At 41.6% G+C, this 17,573-nt stretch overlaps 2 protein-coding genes across 3 annotated transcripts in view; one reads left to right on the forward strand and one right to left on the reverse strand.

Annotated features, from left to right (window-relative positions):
- HLF (HLF transcription factor, PAR bZIP family member) overlaps positions 1 to 5,681 on the forward strand; it is a 36,719-nt gene extending 31,038 nt beyond the window's left edge. The window contains exon 4 of the mRNA XM_054644938.2: positions 1,529 to 5,681. Coding sequence (XP_054500913.2) covers positions 1,529 to 1,744 — 216 coding nt within the window. The 3' untranslated portion in view covers positions 1,745 to 5,681. The remainder of the gene's footprint in view (positions 1 to 1,528) is intronic.
- Positions 5,682 to 14,897: 9,216 nt separating this feature from the next.
- MMD (monocyte to macrophage differentiation associated) overlaps positions 14,898 to 17,573 on the reverse strand; it is a 41,479-nt gene continuing 38,803 nt past the window's right edge. For both annotated transcript variants that reach the window (XM_077188416.1, XM_054644939.2), the window contains exon 7: positions 14,898 to 17,089. In XM_077188416.1, coding sequence (XP_077044531.1) covers positions 16,889 to 17,089 — 201 coding nt within the window. In that variant the 3' untranslated portion in view covers positions 14,898 to 16,888. The remainder of the gene's footprint in view (positions 17,090 to 17,573) is intronic.

The following is a 17,573-nucleotide window of genomic DNA, read 5'->3' on the forward strand; positions in this document are numbered from 1 at the left end:
AGCCTCTGGGTTTTGGGGGAGGGTAAGCAGATTAGACCAGTCAATCGTCTCTGGGCTGCATGTGATTTGGAAATGCCAGCCTTACCTCTTTCAGGCCTGGATTAAGGGATTTGCCATAGCAATTTGTTAAAATAAAGAGGGATGAAGCCTAGGTGGCACACTAATAAATTGCTTAAAGCTGATTTTTATGGAGTGAATTGAGATGGGAAATTATAAACAAGATTTGGGTCACAGCTTTTTGCTGCACGCTTGTTTTTTCGGAGGATTTTGCTGGGGCCCATCTACGTACAGGTGAAGAACCATTTAGAGATAATGCTGGCTCCAGATCAGCATTCCTGCACTCTTTGTTGAGCCAAACTGATAGAAAGCAGTTCAAGAGCCCTCCTGCCAGCAGTTGTTTTGCTCCTGCTTTGCCTTGTGCAGCAGCAGAAGGTGCAGAGCAGCAGGATTAGGCTGGCCAGAAGAACCCAGGAGTGGTGGATGTTTGCTCAGTGCAGCATAGGAGCAGCTGGATCTCGTGCCCTGTGCTGGTTCTTGGGAGCTGCATGGGGAATTGGAAGCATGTTAGGATGAAGAAAGAGGGAGTTTGAGCTCTGTGACTTGGCAAGGCAGAGTTTGAGGGTTGAGTGGCTGCATCACTCATACTCTGCCAGGGACAGAATTTCACTTTTCACAAGAGATTCTACCTGCTTTGTATTTCCTGAGTTGTTCCAAAGTTCTGGAACTTAATTCAGTTATGAAGCAACATGAAAACTGCCAATTTGCTGAAGGCCACTTCAATGGAAGAGTGGAAAAATCAGGTGAAATTCAGTCCTTACTTTGAGTCTTTGATACACCAGTGCAGTAAGGTGATCTAGAGGCAAGTCTTCAGGGATAACACTTTGGGAATGTGTTAGCTTATGAAACCTCAGGGAGTAGTGGACCTATTTCTGTCCAATGTGTTTTTTTTCCATAGCCAAAGCCTATTGTACTAATCTCTGTGGTTGGTCCCAGAACAGTCATGATCACTGTGCCAAGGAATCCTCTTGTAGTGACAGTGGTGCAGACAGGAACATTTTGGGGCTCTGTAGAGTGCTTTGAACATTAAAAAAGAGCAGAGCAGTAGATAAAATGGGTGATATCAACACAGAGAGTGAACCAGGTGTTGGCTGGCAGTGCTGAGCAGGGCCAGAGGTAACGAGTGCTGCTGCAGCCACTGTTCAGGGTGACTCATGGCACATGACTAACTAGGTCAGCCTAGATGGGAGATGGATTGTACCTCCGGAACATTGCTTCACTTTTCCTTGGAGGAATTCCCTGTCAGGAGGATGAGGGGGTTAGTGTAAACATTTTGACAGAAACATGTCCTTCATGTGCTGCCAGGGCAGATTGTGCCACACAAAGCTGTAACTCCGGTCCCGCCGTGCCATGGGTGACACCGCGGCCACCCGCGGTCCAGAGGCACCTCTGGGAGCGGCTCCCGGTGGGCAGCTCTGCATCTACCAAAATGTAACACCTTTGTTTGCCTCTCTGTGTGTCTCACGAGCAGGACGACAAATACTGGGCCAGGCGCAGAAAGAACAACATGGCAGCGAAGCGCTCGCGGGATGCGCGGCGGCTGAAGGAGAACCAGATCGCCATCCGCGCCTCCTTCCTGGAGAAGGAGAACTCGGCCCTGCGCCAGGAGGTGGCCGACCTGCGGAAAGAGCTGGGCAAGTGCAAGAACGTCCTGGCCAAGTACGAAGCTCGGCACGGCCCCCTGTAAATCCCAGGTGGGGGAGGTGGGGTGTTTTGGGGTTTTTTTCTTTTTTCTTTTCTTTTTTTCTTTTTTTTTCTTTGTTGTGGGTTGGTATTTGACTAGATGGACAATGTGTTTCCTGTTTGATAGCACCACACCCAAACCAACCTTTCTGTCTTCAGCACTTTACCAGAAGCAGAAACAAAACTGACTTAACGTTGGTTTTTTGTTGTTTTTTTTTTTTTTTTTCTTTTTGTTTGCGTGTACATGTCCCTGCGTGTGTGTGTGCACACGTGTGTGCCCAGGTCTGTGTCTGTGGGTGTGCATGTGCGTGGCTGTGCGTGTGCGTGCGCATCTCGGCACTTCCCATTTTTATCAGCCCTCTTCAAAGGGTGCCACATTTTTACCTGGACTGTTGAGAACCGCCATAGTAAGCTTTTTATTATATATATATATTTTTTTTTTTCCTTCAGTGCTGCTTCAGAGTAGGGGTTTTATGTTCTCGTAATCAGTTCCATCCTCCTGATTTACTTGGAAGATCCCAGCATAAATTACAAAAAAAAAGAAAAAAAAAAAAAGAAAAAAGAAAAAAAAGGTAGATCTCAGTTTTTTTCGAGAGTAACAAGCTATCGTTTTAAGTCTGTCTAATCAGAAAAGTTAACATGCTAATAAAGTGCACAAATAATAATTTAGTACTACACTGCAGAACTATTAATTTATAGATTGCTTTTGTTGTATTTTTAAGTTTTGGTAATAATTGTCTTCAGATTTAAAAAGTGCTGTTAGACTGAGTTTAGCTATACTCATGATAAATCCCATAATGGCTTCTCTATAGCTACTAAGGTTCCTTTTCTCTCCACGGACCCCAGGTAGGTAGGTAGGAGTTGTTGGTAGAGCACAGAGCGTGTTCCTTGCACTGCCTGTACCTGAAGCAATAATCCTGCGTGCATGCTGCCCGGATGTTCCCAGTGGACGTGGGATGGTTCCCTACCCAACAGCAGTCTCGATGTCTTTAACAAGGAGTTCCAAAAAGTCCCAGACACGTTCCCATGAGCATGCTGGCTGTGTCCCTGCCGTGGGGGAGCGCATGTGTAAGGAGCAGGATTGTTAGTTGAAAATGAGAACAAAATTAAATAGCTTCAAATCAGATCTGATGTTGAAATCAGAGGGGCTTTTCTGTTTTCAGTTAGTTACTCCATTTTGTGATTAAAAGTTGAATAAATACCTAAATTCAGCTGTTTTTTTCCCATGTTTTGTAATATATTTTCTGTGGATTATATCTTGCTGTTTTAAAAAAAATCACTTTTATTCAGTTAGAAGAAGTCACTGGTTTGCAAAGCCCATTTTTTCTTAGTGATTGTTATTTTGAGTGTGACATGAACTGATGGTTCTGAACGTTATTGTTTTAAACTGCTTTTGAACATGTATGTTCTAATATAAAGTGGACTTCTGAAAAATGAATGTAAGAGACACTGGTGTATTTCAGAGGGGGATGGTGTTGTCATATACTGTGGTTAATCCGATCAATCTAAGTGTTTACTCTAGACCAAAAGGATAGATATTATAAAATGTATAAAGTTTATACAGAATAATTATAGTATGTTCGTTTGTACAGTATTTTTCAAGTACAAATACTGACAATGTATTTTGAAAGACATATATATAGCAAAAAGAAAAAGCTATTCCATGTTTAAAATATATAGCAAAGATATATATTCTCCATTATTGTATAGAAAGGAAATGCTTAGGGGTTTGTTGGTTGTCGTTTTCTTCTTTTTTTTTTAAATCCGTAATTTTAAGCCTGGCACACTGGCATGTTCTGTGCTTTAAATTGAATTTTTATGGAAGTAATATGGCTTTTCAGGATTTTCCATATTACTGAAAAAGAGAGACTGTTTTTATTTTTCATCAGAAACACATAAAGAAACTGTTTAACAGGGACAAAGCACAACATGGATTTTAGTCAACTATTGATTAGACATTACAACATTTTGTAATGGCAGAAAAATAATATATAATACAAAACCACTCATTCTAATTTCCAATCTGCTGCTGCTAGAATCTGTTTCCAGCTGAATTTTTTTGTTATAAACAGCTCAGATCCTATACAGAGCTCTGTGTACTGCATACAGTTAGTAACGTGAGGAAAATACGGTGCTACGTCTTGCTCACAGTTTTCTAAGCGTTCTGACATTATTTTCAAATAAAAACGTTGTTCATTCCATTAAATCATTATTCATGCTTCAGGAGATGGCTGCAAAGAACTCAGTCTTTTGGTCAGCATTAAAAGCACCCTTGCATGGATGGCATTTCTCCAGTATTTTTTCACAGCCATACCTGGCTTCTCGGTGTCCTGTAAGGTGCAGTGCTTGCCCGTGGGCCATTTGTGCAGCAAATCGAGTTTCCATGTGCTACAGAAGGTCTGAAGTGCAGTGAGTTATTCCCTGAAGGTCAGCAGAAGGCACTGCAGGGGTCAGGAGGGTCTGGCAGGCACAGTTGGGGTCTCTGCTGCAGCCCCTTGGGAATGCCCCTGGTTTTCCCTCTGGGAGAAGCAGGACTGGAGCTGCTGTGGGCACACCTTCAACAGCAGCACAGCAAATTGCAGCAGTCTCAAATCACCCCCACAAGGGGGAATTCTGGGGGGACCCCAGGGCAGGGTGAGGTCAGTGGTGCCACTGCTAGGGCAGGTTGTGACCACAAAACTTTGTGTAACATGCAGAAGGCAGCTTAGAAAAGGAAAAAGAGAATTCTTTTGTTTCTTTGGGCAGGGAAGTGGCTGAAGACTGGATATCAGGTTTATTGAGGCAGGGCCACAGAGGAGCACAAGGTTCCTGGCTCTGCCTTGCCCAGCAGTCCCAGAGCCACTTTGGTGCCTAATTGTCCCATCCCAGCCCTGGGAATGTCACAGCTGTCACAGCCTCTCTTCTGGTTTGGGGACTTCTCAGGGGTCTGTGGGACTTGGGCACTCCCCAGTTCCTGTGGGACTTAGGCACTCTGGCTGCTCTGAAAAGCTCACCTGGGGGAAAAAAAAAAAAGGCAGAATGTGTGGGCTTAAAATTTGGAAAATCCCCAAGTTCACTATCCAGGTTGTCTCCCTGAAATAACAATGAAAATAAATAAATGGAAGTTCAGCTCATTTTTCAGTTCCCAAGGACAGCTCAGCTGGGCTCATCACACCTCTGATGGCTTTGTTGCTCATGAAGGAGCTTTTAGGTATAAGAAATTGTAATTTTATAAAAATAGAAATATATATATTTGCAGAATAATTAATAGCTTATCTAAATAATTCACTGACCTCTATTACACTATAAGCATTGGTAAAATGCTTGTCTTCTCTTTCATTTTTTGCTGAACCTTAGAAGTGGATTTTTTCTTTTTACAAAAGAATGCCCTCTAGAAATCAGTGGGACTGGAGATGGATTTGTGCATCTGAGCACCTTGGGGCTCTCTGTGGAAAGCCCGTGGCAGAGGAGGGGGGGTATTTCTTCTTCTGTTTCAAGTGGTGCTGAAGTCACTAAGCCAAGCACCATGGAAATAAGTTCTGACTTGAATCCACAAAAGCAAGAAATTCAGAATGCAGGGGAGGAGCTGGAGCAAGCACCAGGGATGGGATCAGTTCAGACCCCTCTCATTTGAATATCTTGCCTCTGTGGGTTTGTAATACCCCCAATTATTGCTTTAAAATTATTTTTGCAGGTAATTTTACAATACAGATGTGCAGCTTATTTTTATTTTGTTGACTTTTTTATGTGAAGAAAAAAAATTATATTAAAATTTATATGTGATCAACCATCGTATTTCTGGCAACACCACAAGACAGAATTAAATACAAGTTTAACAAATAGATCAAATTATCTGTATGACAAGAAATGGTTTGCATCCTGTATGCTGTTCAGCCCAAATCTTTTTTTTTTTTGTCTGTTATTCTTAATGTTTAATAAACTTTTAAATTTTTCTTCTCTCAGCTGTGTGCTTGTTTTGGTGTATCAGGGCATGGGATTTTTGGGAGGGAATTTATCTCCCCCATCCTCTGGTCTGTCCCACCTGGGGATGGATCCCAGCTAATCTGGGGGGGGCAAATATTCCCCAACCTTCCCAGCTGCCACCAGGGTTGGGTATAACCACAGCAAATGTGCATTTACATGAGATGAAATAATTCAAACTATACTATTAGTACTAATAGTACTATTTACTATTTTAACAAAAATATATAAAAAGTAATGATATACACTTTATATATTATGAGATATGATCATGTTTTAATTCACTGTAAATTCAAATGCTGCATATCAAGGAGTACTTTTTATTGTAGCATGCAACATAACTTATTAATTTTACTCTCCATTATAGCTAATATTTTATATGGACCACATGACAGATAATACATGCTACAGGCTTTTAGATATCTAGTTTATATAAAGATACAGCCTGAGAGAGAAAAACTATGATTCAGGACTAACCCTTCCTGTATACAGGTTATTAAACATGTGTACATATGTATCTGTATATTTATAGCAGGGTATAGAGCATGATATATAGGTCAGACTACCTATAAAAGTCTGCATTTTAAATACACAGTACCTATTATGCACAAAATGTATGTTTTAATAAAACACTGACTCAATCTCCCCTCTGTGTGCATGCTTTCATTAGTTTTAAATACATAGCTGTAATATAAATTAATATATTTTAATACACGCATTAAAGATATGTGTGTGTATATAAATTTATAAATATATAAATTAAAATTTCATTTTCATATGCCATGTTTATAACAATTCCTTTTAGCTTCCTACTTTTATACACCTTTATAAATATATCAATAGCTTTATTAATACAGAAGTTTTTAATGAAGACAGAGAGTGTATTTGATCTAATGGCCACACACATACGTGTACCTTCACAAGCACATTCATCTCCGTGCATCCATAGAGCTATATGTTGGCTAATTATACTTTCATAGAGAACATTTAACAGCACTTATTTTATTAATAAACCTTTATAACTTTTTTAAAAATACATATTTATTTTATAGTCAAAAAGGATGGTTTTGCCATATATGTTATGCACAAACTGTAATTGCTACAATACACAAACACAGCGTGGGCACACACATCCTTGTAGCTCTTTCTCTCTATGTTTTATATATTTACAAGTTTAATAACTGTATCTCATTTAGGCTACCACAATTTACTACTTGAATAAAACTTTTTAATACACACGAAAAATATTTTATTGTTAGGTCTGAATTACACACAAGAGTTGTCCTAATATATGTACACACTCAGCAGTGTGCCCATATAGCTCTGGGAGTCTATAAACTGTGTGTATGTATATACAGAGAGAGAGAAAGAGAGAGTTTATATACATGTATATATACACTCTACATATATATCTGTAAATATATATGTAGTGTGTCCATATACTGTTGTACAGATATAAACTGTTATATTTTCATACAGCATACTTAGCAGAATTTAATAATCTAGGTTAATATTTTTATATTTCAAATTATGTATTTTATTACTGTAAAAGCCTGTTTTTACTACACATTCTATATTATGCACACACACGTATATATATATATATATATATAGATATAGATATAGATATAGATATAGATATATACACACACGTGTGCACTCCCCTTCCTCTCACTTCCTAGTCAGGCAGAAATTTATTAATTTTATTTCCATATAGCATATGGAAAAGAATTAATAAGGTTTCTAATATTTTTTGCATGAAGATTCATCTAAAAATTGTCATCACTGACAGGAAAAGATCTGAGTATAAATAAATAGTATATATTGTGCACCAAGATGTGTTTTAATAACCCAGAAACACTTCCTGTGGCTCTCGTGCTCAGCCCCTCTGTACACACGTGTCTATCACAGAGGTTTCCATGTGCACACTCAGCACAGGTTTAAACAAAAGGGATTTATTTTTACCCAGAGACACGTGTATAAAATGATGTGATTTAAAGGTTAAAATTCATATTTTCATATTGTTTTAAAGGCTAGATTTATATTTTTGAATTTTTTCAAAAATATATGAAGTAGATTTTATTATGATGAAGATTAATAAGTGGTACATGGGACATGGCATGTGTTTCTTCTAATACACACACTCACCCTGTCTAGGTGTTTGTGCACATTTATCATTACATGCACACAACTAGAGACATTTAATAATTATATTTCACACTGCCAACTCAATAACATTTTCTTCATTAATATGGATTTAGAGCTTTTTGTATCCACATTTTATTGCTACAAAGATTATATTTGCTATATATGTTATTATGTACAAAATATAGTTGTTATAATGCAGCAACACACAAGACTTCCTTGACTGCCTGTGTGTGCTTTTAGTAGCCTTTTTATTATTATATTTTTATATAAAGTATAGAACAGATGATACATAGAACATGTTTTTTGGAGATGTTTTATTTCTTATTTACTTTATAGGACCGGATTTTCACATATAATGAGGTATTTATTAGTACACGTTTACATATTCAGAGAAAATTTAAGAGGTATTATTAATGCAGCATAGTTAGTAGCATAAATATACTTTAATATGTAAATATTTAAAATAAACCATCTCCTCTCCACCCCAAGCTCAGGAGGCACATCCCAAACACATCTTTATGAGGAGCCAAGGGTTTATTTTGGAGCAGTTTTCCAGAGCTTTTACCACTTTGGGGTCCTAGCACTTTTGTTTTAACCCACCTGCTTTGACTTCTGGGTAAATTTGGCGGATTTAACATTTCGGGGGTCATTCATGGATTTATTATCCAGAATGGATAACTATCCCAGAAAATCCATGATTAAAAAAAACAAAAAAAAAACAAAAACAAAAAACAAACAAAAAAAAACAAAACAACAAAAAAAACCACAAACAAACAAAAAAAAAAAACTGGGAAAAGTCCTGAGGTGTTCCCTTGGCCAGGCACAGCCCCACCCTTAGGGCTGGGTTTGCTGTTTCTTTTTAATTCCTTTTACCCAATTCCAGTTTTCATGAAACCTGTGAGAACTTAAGAATCTTTGAGATGCTTTAAATCCGCTATCACCCTTGCCCAGCTGTTTAAAATAAATTAATCCAGAGCCAAATAAAGACACAGCCATACCCATGGCAAGTCTGGACGGCAAAAAACGAATCTTTGGTATTGCATTTAAGAGGAATAAATAGGATTTGTCGCTGTGACTGTCACCGGTGCATTTCCGCAGCGTATTGGGTTTTTTTCTTTAATATGTAATCACTGCCTAGATGCAAATGTGGGTGGGGAAATGGGAGAGATCCACGGTGGGAGCGCTGAGGGCCCCTCCGAGCCAACACAAGAGGTCACACAAGAGCCGCGAGCGGCTCCCGAGCGCTGGGATCCGCTCCAAAGCACCGCCCGCTTTTCCTCTTCAACATCCCCTCAGCCTCCCTCGGGTGTTTGTGCCCCGCTGCAGCCGCCGCAGGTGGGACCCTGGGAAGATCTGAGTCACCGGTGGGACAAACGCAGTGTCCGTGTCACCTCAGCAGCGCCACCGCCCTGCCCGAGCCCCGGCAGACATCGGGGCCGGGAGCTCTGCCCCAGGGGCTCCGGCTGCTGGCTGGAAGTGCCGAACACACTCGGCCTTAACACGATGTGCTCAATCATTTTGCACATTCGCAGGCCAATTTTAATTGAAATGTGAAAATTAGCCCCACCTGCAGACAGCACCCAACAGCCAGCTTCCACCTGGGATGGATGAAAACAGTCAGAGGGAATTTATTGTAAGCAGGACTTTGGCCCAGCAACCTGATTCCTCTAACCTGTATTTTGTTCCCTGCTTTCCTGTCCACCTCTGCAGCCTCCAGACAGAAACATCACCCCTGGGAAAGGACACAGTGCCTTGCTCAGCTGTGTCTCAGCCCTGGGCCCACCTTGCAGATGAACTGCTTGCCCCGCTCTGAGGTCCCAGTGGCCCTGGATTAACAAACATGGCTTGTTAATTGGATGCTCTTCCACCACTAAGCTGGGGCTTTTTGTGTTACCTGCTGTTAGTGACTCAGATTATGAGGGTGAAATACAAATTATGCTCTGGATCCCAGTGCCACCTCGCTTTATACCTGCAGGTCAGCATTCAGCACAGCTTGTTCCATTTTCCAACAAAACCCCTGGTGGGAGGGGTAAATGTTGCATGGGTGGCTTTGGCAGCACAGGTCAGCCACACCTTTTTTGGACAAGCTCAGCCAACCCTGGTATGCAGCATAGATGGCAGAAAATTTAAAGGGCTTGTCAATACCAGAGCTGATGTCTCCATCATCACAAGCAGTGAATGGCTCACTGATTGTCCCATGATTAACCCCACCTAAACCTGACCGGGATGGAAGGAATGCAGTGCCCTAGACAGAGCACTCATCTCTGGCTTCTTCTTGGCCCTGATGGGCAAAGTGCCTGGATTGCACCATTTATTGCTGCTATACCATGTATATTATGGGGAAGGGATGTTTTAGGACAATTTGGAACTACTGTGCAGATAGATTCAGCTTCACTGAAGGATCTTTTTCATAGGGGCCATTGATCAGCCATTCCAAACTCTATTTGGCCAGCTCATGTCACTCATATTCCAGAATCTGGTCATTTGAAATATGACACACACATCTGTTGACTCTTAGTCTCGTTTCTTGATGGCAACTGCCCCCACTGGAGAGAAGGCCTGTGATGTCACTGGGCACTGGCTCACCTGCTTTGCCACTTCAGGCCCCCTGGCCACCATTAAAACAGACAATGGCCTGCCTACACTTCTGACCAGACTGGCCAATTCTTACAGCAGTGGGGTGTCTCTCACAGCACAGGTTATCCCTACTCTCCCACTGGGCACTGATGGTGCCCACAGGACATTGAAAACCATGCTTGAAAAACAAAACAAGGGGGAGTCAGGGTGCCCACATGACGGATCAGCAAAAGCCTTGTGTGTTCTCATTTTTCTGAATTGAGATGAGGTTGGCCAAACAACATGTGAAAGACAATATTCTTTCAATACAAAGGCTCATGCCAGGCCTCTGGTGATGGTAAAGGTAAAGGAGCTGTTAACAGGACAAGGGAAAGGACCCTTAGATCTCTTGGCATGGGGCAGGGGTTGTGCTCGTGTCTCCACAGGTCACAACATGAAGTGAATTCCTTTGTGGTGTGTGCAGCCCCTTGTGCTGTCCTGGCTGGCAAAGGCACTGCCCATGTCTTACCCCCTAAGATGGACAGAGCAAATGAATGATGACCCCTACTGATACCATGTGCACATTGTTCATGTCAAGGCATATGTTGCTGTTTTTGAAGGGCTGTTACTGGGTTACTCCCCTTCTGCCTTGCTCAGTCATAATACATCTGAAAATGTTTCAGGATCTGCTCAGGTTTTTCTAATCTTGTAGATGACCTCTGCTTCAGGGTATGGTTTAAACATTTAGTAGTATATGGCATAATTGTCTTTGGTGTGATTTTATTGATTAAACAAAGGGGAGATGTGGGAGATAAGGAATACTCTTCACTTCTGTTTCCTCTTGCTCACCAGAAAGCCCTCTGGGAAAGGTTCAGCTAACAGCAAGGTAAAAAATAGATCATGTAGCAGAGAACAAATTGTGTGACTGGTGAGCGGTCACCTCATGTGGGGGGCAGTGATTGGCTGGGGAGACATTGAGAGATCAGAAAAGATGGTTGGGTAAAAGGACACAAGAACAGCAACACCATAGAGGCAGGCAGCCAATTTGCTTATTGGCTTGTTTTGCTTAAGTTTAGAGCATAAAAATTAGGTTTTTTGCAATAAAGTGTTCCCCTGGAGCAAGCAAGAAGCAGGTCCATGTGTCTTTGTTCCTTATTGCTACACAGAAGGAAAAGCTGCTTTCTTGGGATGCTGTGTGTGCTGGTTTTGGGGTAATTTTTTCCCTTGATGCCCCTCTCCCAAAAGATGGGATTACAGCTCCTGCTTCCACCTCTCCCTCCTTCTGCACTGTCACTAATTTCTCATGTCCCTGTGTCACAACATCAGCTGGGGAAAGTGTCTGGAGCCTGGAACATCCTGCTGGCTCTGTCAAACAAGGTGGCAGGGAAGCAAGATTGAAGGGACTGAGTTTAAGTCTAGGGCAGAGGAAAGCAAGGGAAGAAGTGAGTCTCCAGCTACAGAAAACCTGCCTGGAAGGGCTCTTCTCTGAGCTGCTGCAGACAGGACAAGGAGTAACAAGCTTAAAGTACAGCAAAGAAAACAGTGCTTGGACAGCCAGAAAAAAACCAAAAATCAAGAGGGCAACGAGTGAAACATTGAAATAAACTGCCTGGGAGGATTGTGAAATCCCCATTATTAGAGGCATTTTAGAACAAGCCTGTCAGGACTGACAGGCAGAGTCCATCCTGCCTGCAGGCAGAGGAGGGGCTAAAAATATCTCACAGTCCCTTCAATCTTTATTTTCAGTGTTTGAGCAGAAGGCAGATTAAGCTGCTCAGCACCACCATCAGCTTCAAGACAAAAGCCATTTCCATTCAAACATATTCATATATTAAGACACGTATTAAGAAATAAAATTAAATCAATATTCCCCTCCTGCACCAACCCTGAGCTTCCCATGTTCATGGGTTTTGATTAGAGAAGACAGCTGAGTTCCCACAGCAACAATGTTCTATCCTCCAACATTTAAGATGCTACAAAATCCTTGCTAGTTGAATCTAAAAGTGCCACAGGTTCCCCATGTTCACTAGGTGTTGTGGATTGGCTTTCAGTGTTTCAACATCCAGAATAACTCCTGCTCTCCATCCAAACATCCTGTGGGCTGCTCTGAATGTCCTGCTGGAGAATGGCTCAGTGCTGGCTGGCTGTGTCACAGGAGCCACATGCCACATCTGGTCACACCTCTGGGCCTCTCCTGGAAGCCACCACCACCCACCAGACAGTGAGGAGGTGCCTGTTGGAGCTACAGCCACTCATTCAGTCAGTCTCTACCAACAGCTTTGCAGCTCTGAAAATTTAAGGGAGATTTGCAGAGGCACCTAGAGGATTTTGGCACTCAAATCCATGCCAGCAGGGCTGGGGCTGCTAAGCAACAGAGACAGCTGAACAGATCCCTCTGAGAGCACATGAGCTTCATTAGCCAATGATGTGACTTATGTTATGAAACTGGCCTCTCTGCCAACCTTTTGCAACAGGATTTTGGTTCCACAGCTTATCCTTAGGAGCCAGCACCCTGGTTCTGCAAGGGAAACAAGCACTGCCACCCTTCCTGCTCAGCACAGACAGGAGGAGGATGCCTGGGCTGGAAACAACCCAGCGACAGACACCCAGCTCAGAACCAAAACACCACCCACCAAACACTACCTGAACAGGAATCTGAAAACTTTTATCAAGAGAGCCCTGCTCTCCCTGGGGCTTTGACCTGTGAGTGGAACTCCTCTTGTGCGTTCAGCTGGCACCTGGCTCTGTGCTGAATTCCCCAGGCAGCCTGGAAAGCTCACACCCACCCCAAGGCTGAGCAGCCTGGGGGTGTTTAGCCCCAGGACAGTGTCACCAAACCACTGCTGCTTGTGCCACTTGGGCAGTGCTGGGAATGCCAAAGCAAAGGCATCCCAACGCTTTCAAGAGCTACATGAGAACATCTCAGGTGTCTTATGTCCATTCCCTTCCCTCTGAGAATGGTTGGTGAATTTATTCAAACGATGACTGAAACACTCCCAAGCAGCAGGATGGAGGAGCAGCTCTGGCTGTTGGAGCACAGTGGTCAAATGGCAAGGCTGAGAAAGGGAAGGCAGAGAGCACCCACACCCTGGAGCCAGCTTTGCTGTGCCATCCTGATCACTCTTTTGTCAACTATTTTTAGCTTTAACCTTATGGCACCTATTGATGAGTGAAAGCAATCAGCAGCAGAGCCCAACACCCTGTGCTCTTTAAAAATAGCAAAGCATGGAGAAAAGATTTAGTCAAGCACATGATGTGACCATGACAGCCTTGGCCTTCAGGGACATCTCGTGGCTAAACACACCAGACCCAAGTAAAGAATTGTGTAGAGGTTCTGAGCAGGAGGGGCATTTAAGCAAGGAAAAAAAAAAAAAAACCATGAAAAATTGTACTATCTTCCCTTTAACTTGCTCATTCCAGCCCCAAGAATGTGCATTTCATAGAATATCCTGAGTTGGAAGGGACCCACAAGACCACTCAAGCCTCCTTGGAAAGGACTTCCTTACCCAGAACTGGGAGATTCTTATCGTAATCACAACTACTTAAGAGGAATGAGGAGCAGACAGGATTGGAGCAGGAGCCTACCTACCTTTAGACCTCTTTTTGTTAACAGGAAGAAAAATTCATATTGTCTTTGGGCATTCCTCACTCTTTAATTGTATTTTAAACCAATACAATTCAAACAAGCACTCTAATATAAATCCTTAAAGGTAGCCCTTCATTTAATAGAATTATTTTTTGATGCAGAGGATATTGTGTTATAAAAACATGATCTAAAAATATATGCAGTATTCAAAGTACCTGCTGCATCCCAGACATTTTCTGGAAAGGTCCATCTGAAATGTTTGCTATCTCTGCTTTATTTAGATTCAGCCTACTTGTTGCACTTCTAAAACCTAGAGGCATAGAAAATACAGAAGCAAGTGCTTTTAAAAACATTTGCCTTGGGAAGACAAAGAAATCCCATCTCTGTACTGCAGCATGCATTACTGGAAAAAGCACTATCCTTACTCCTGAGAGGAATCAGCCTCGAGAGCTCCAATTAGATGGAGGGAAAAAAGAAAAGACTAATTGATATGCTTGCTTTCCAGACAGAAATACATTTTTAGTTCAGCTTGTCTATATTTTATGCAATGATACTCCTCCAGGGATAAGAGCAAAATGATGTATTTCAATGTTCTAAATTGAAATTTAGAACATTGAAATTGGGGGAAAAAATCCCAATATATTCTTATATCCCAGAACAGCAAAAGGGAAAAGCAAGTTCTAACTATTGACCAAAATTTAGACAGAAATATATTTTTTCCATAGTAAAAATTGCATATTTTGGATTACAGTCTTTCTTACTGTTTTTAAAGCATTGGCTGAGCAGACATGGGGGTCCTAAGGTTCAATTCAGGATCCTTTTTGTCAGGAGTGGCCACAGTGTCAGTCTCTGACTGCCCTGCCTAAATGATGGAGAGGGAAAAAAACAACCACCAAGAAAACAAGAGTTTCCAAATTGCACCAAATGTTTATTGTTAGTCTAGTACATTCAATATCATATTGACTAGAATACAGTAATTCAAAATATTTTTGGCGAATTGAAACTTTTTAAAAACCATTTCAAACACTCCAAAAAGCAAATGCCATGAAAAATTAACTTAAAATTAAAACAAACATATTCAAGCAATAGTTTTAACTTTTGACTACAGAAAACCTTTACATGTATTTTAGTGGTTTTAGCAGTACTGCATTTCAACAAAATATATGGACTCACAAAAAGTGGAAAATATTAAAAGAGACACAATGTTAAAAATCTGAGGCATCCAGATCTGCAAGACTGTTGTAGGAGAATCACCTGCCCAGCTGTTCCCTTTGCTCTCTTTTGGGGCAGTTTGAGTTTGCTGTGGTGCTGCCACTTCTCTGCTCACCTGCTACCACCACAGAGCAATTCTTCAATGTCTTGAATTTAAAGTTTGACCCTCTGGTAAATTCCCTATACAAATGTAAATATTCTAAAACTTGCAGCCCTCTGGCAAATCTGAGTGAAACAGGACCTTCGAAACATCCCTATCTTGCTATTTATTGTTTGCAGACAGGCAATATCCAGAACAAAATCTGAAAAAGGCAACACATTTTGGTTTTGTTTTTAAATACTGACATGTAAAACTGAGTAAATTAGAAAAAGGATAAAGTCAATCTTAATATAAGACATTCATTACATAGTGGGACAGGATACAATTATTGGAGAAACAGGATTACAATGACTCTTCTACATTGGTCATTTGAGCACATCCTACAATCATGACTTGCTACCACAGCTGGATTTCCTGTACAGACAGACAGCAACAAAGAGCAGTCAGACTCTGTGTGAAGCCCCAGGATGACAAGTGACACCCTAGCACACCCTCCAAGCTCTGCTCCCTGCCAGGCTGTGCTTGTGAAGAACCCTGAGCTCCAGGTGCTCAGCAATGCTCTGCCTCTTGCTCCCACCTGGGTTTCCCAGCACAGCCACCCCACCCAAAGCTGGGGGGACCAGTCAGTTTAAGCCCCTTTGGAAACCCAAGTCTCAGTGCCACGTGTGTGTGCAGGGGCTGGGGAAATGAGTTGGGAAATGGGGAAATCCCTGGCTTGGATGGGGGATATTCCACACGAGCCCCCACGCTGGGCAGTATGGGTACAGCTGGGAACTTGGAGGAGAAAATCACCTCAGCTATTCCTTTTACAGCTCTTCATCACAAATAAAGCCAACTTAAGGTCTGGTTCAGTGGTACTGTAAATGAGCAGAATGCTGCCATGTTAGAACTCAGCAGAATCACATTTAGGTTTTAGTTTGTAAAAGTGGTTATTACAATTACAGCTGCAACACAAACTTCAGAAGAGGTACAATGTTTGCTCCTCAGAACAGGGTGTGGAATGTAACCATTTCTTGCAAGAGTTTGCAACATGAATAACTGCATAGATGACAGTTGTGTGTCTTCAGTTCAATAAATGTACTTTTAAAGTTTACAAAAAACACAGAAAAATTTCTATAAAAGTCACATTATACCAAGATAATGGGTGGTAAAAGTAGATTAGTTGTCTCTGATTAATGTTTAAGAAATGACTCGTGGAAAGGTGATAGAAACCAATTTCATGTCAAGAGCATTACATTTTCACTATTGCACTGACTTCACCATTTGAATCACTAATTTAGAAAAATTCACGTAGTTAAAAACTGTAAAATTAAACTAGCATACAAAATTTGTTTGTAAACATCAGGTAGCCAGTTCTGCTAACATGGAATGGACTCTTGGTTACTGCAGTACAGTATCTTGGTTATTTACAGCACTTGCCATGTGATGGGAAATGGCAGGACACAAACATCAGTTCACAGTAATTGTGTTCACAGAACTACCAAAGTCAGTGCAGTTTTGCTGTGCAATTTTTCCAATTCCCCCTATTCTTTAAGTCAAATAATACTGTTACAGAGGCCAAGTGCAGATTATTGTTTTGTATGATCTCATAAGTGACGAATGATGTCTGCAGGACTTCTGTAAAGGTACTTCCAAATGGCGTAGTAATGGACAGCAGCTGCTGTGGCCACGAAGAGGTGCCAGATGGCGTGGGCAAAGGGGATCACTCCATCACTCTTGAAGAACACCACGCCCAGGCAATAGATCAAACCTCCCCAGGCCACTTCCTGCAGCCCCTCGGTGTTGCTCTGCCAGGGAACAAGGACAGGTCAGGGGCAGGGTGTAAAGGGGGCAAACAGTATTTATGGACAAAATACACAGTGCTTTTCTCCCCCAGGCAAAGGGAGCTGGCTGTGACAACTCCGAAAATGTTGGGTGGGACAGATGGACAAGTGAGAAATGCAGTGTATTTATATTACACTTTGTGAAATGCACAATAATGTGCTTATATACCATGTCCCCATAGCACTAGAAAACTTATACTGGGACAACTCAAGCACTAAAACAAGATTGATGGTTTGCTTCATCAGCAGAGCAGACAATCATGGAGACAAAGAAAATCACATTACTCTGTGGAAGTGTGAGTTTAATGCAGAGCTCCTCCCATCAAGACTTTGATACAGCCAGTTAAGGCATTAACCTGAAAATGTGTCACGTTTATATTAGCAGCAGAGATGGTTAATCAACATCATTTAAAATGTGCAACTATAAAAAAGTTTGGAGTAGGATGCT

This window comes from Agelaius phoeniceus, chromosome 19, assembly GCF_051311805.1.
Source record: "Agelaius phoeniceus isolate bAgePho1 chromosome 19, bAgePho1.hap1, whole genome shotgun sequence".
In the NCBI taxonomy this organism is placed as follows: domain Eukaryota; kingdom Metazoa; phylum Chordata; class Aves; order Passeriformes; family Icteridae; genus Agelaius; species Agelaius phoeniceus.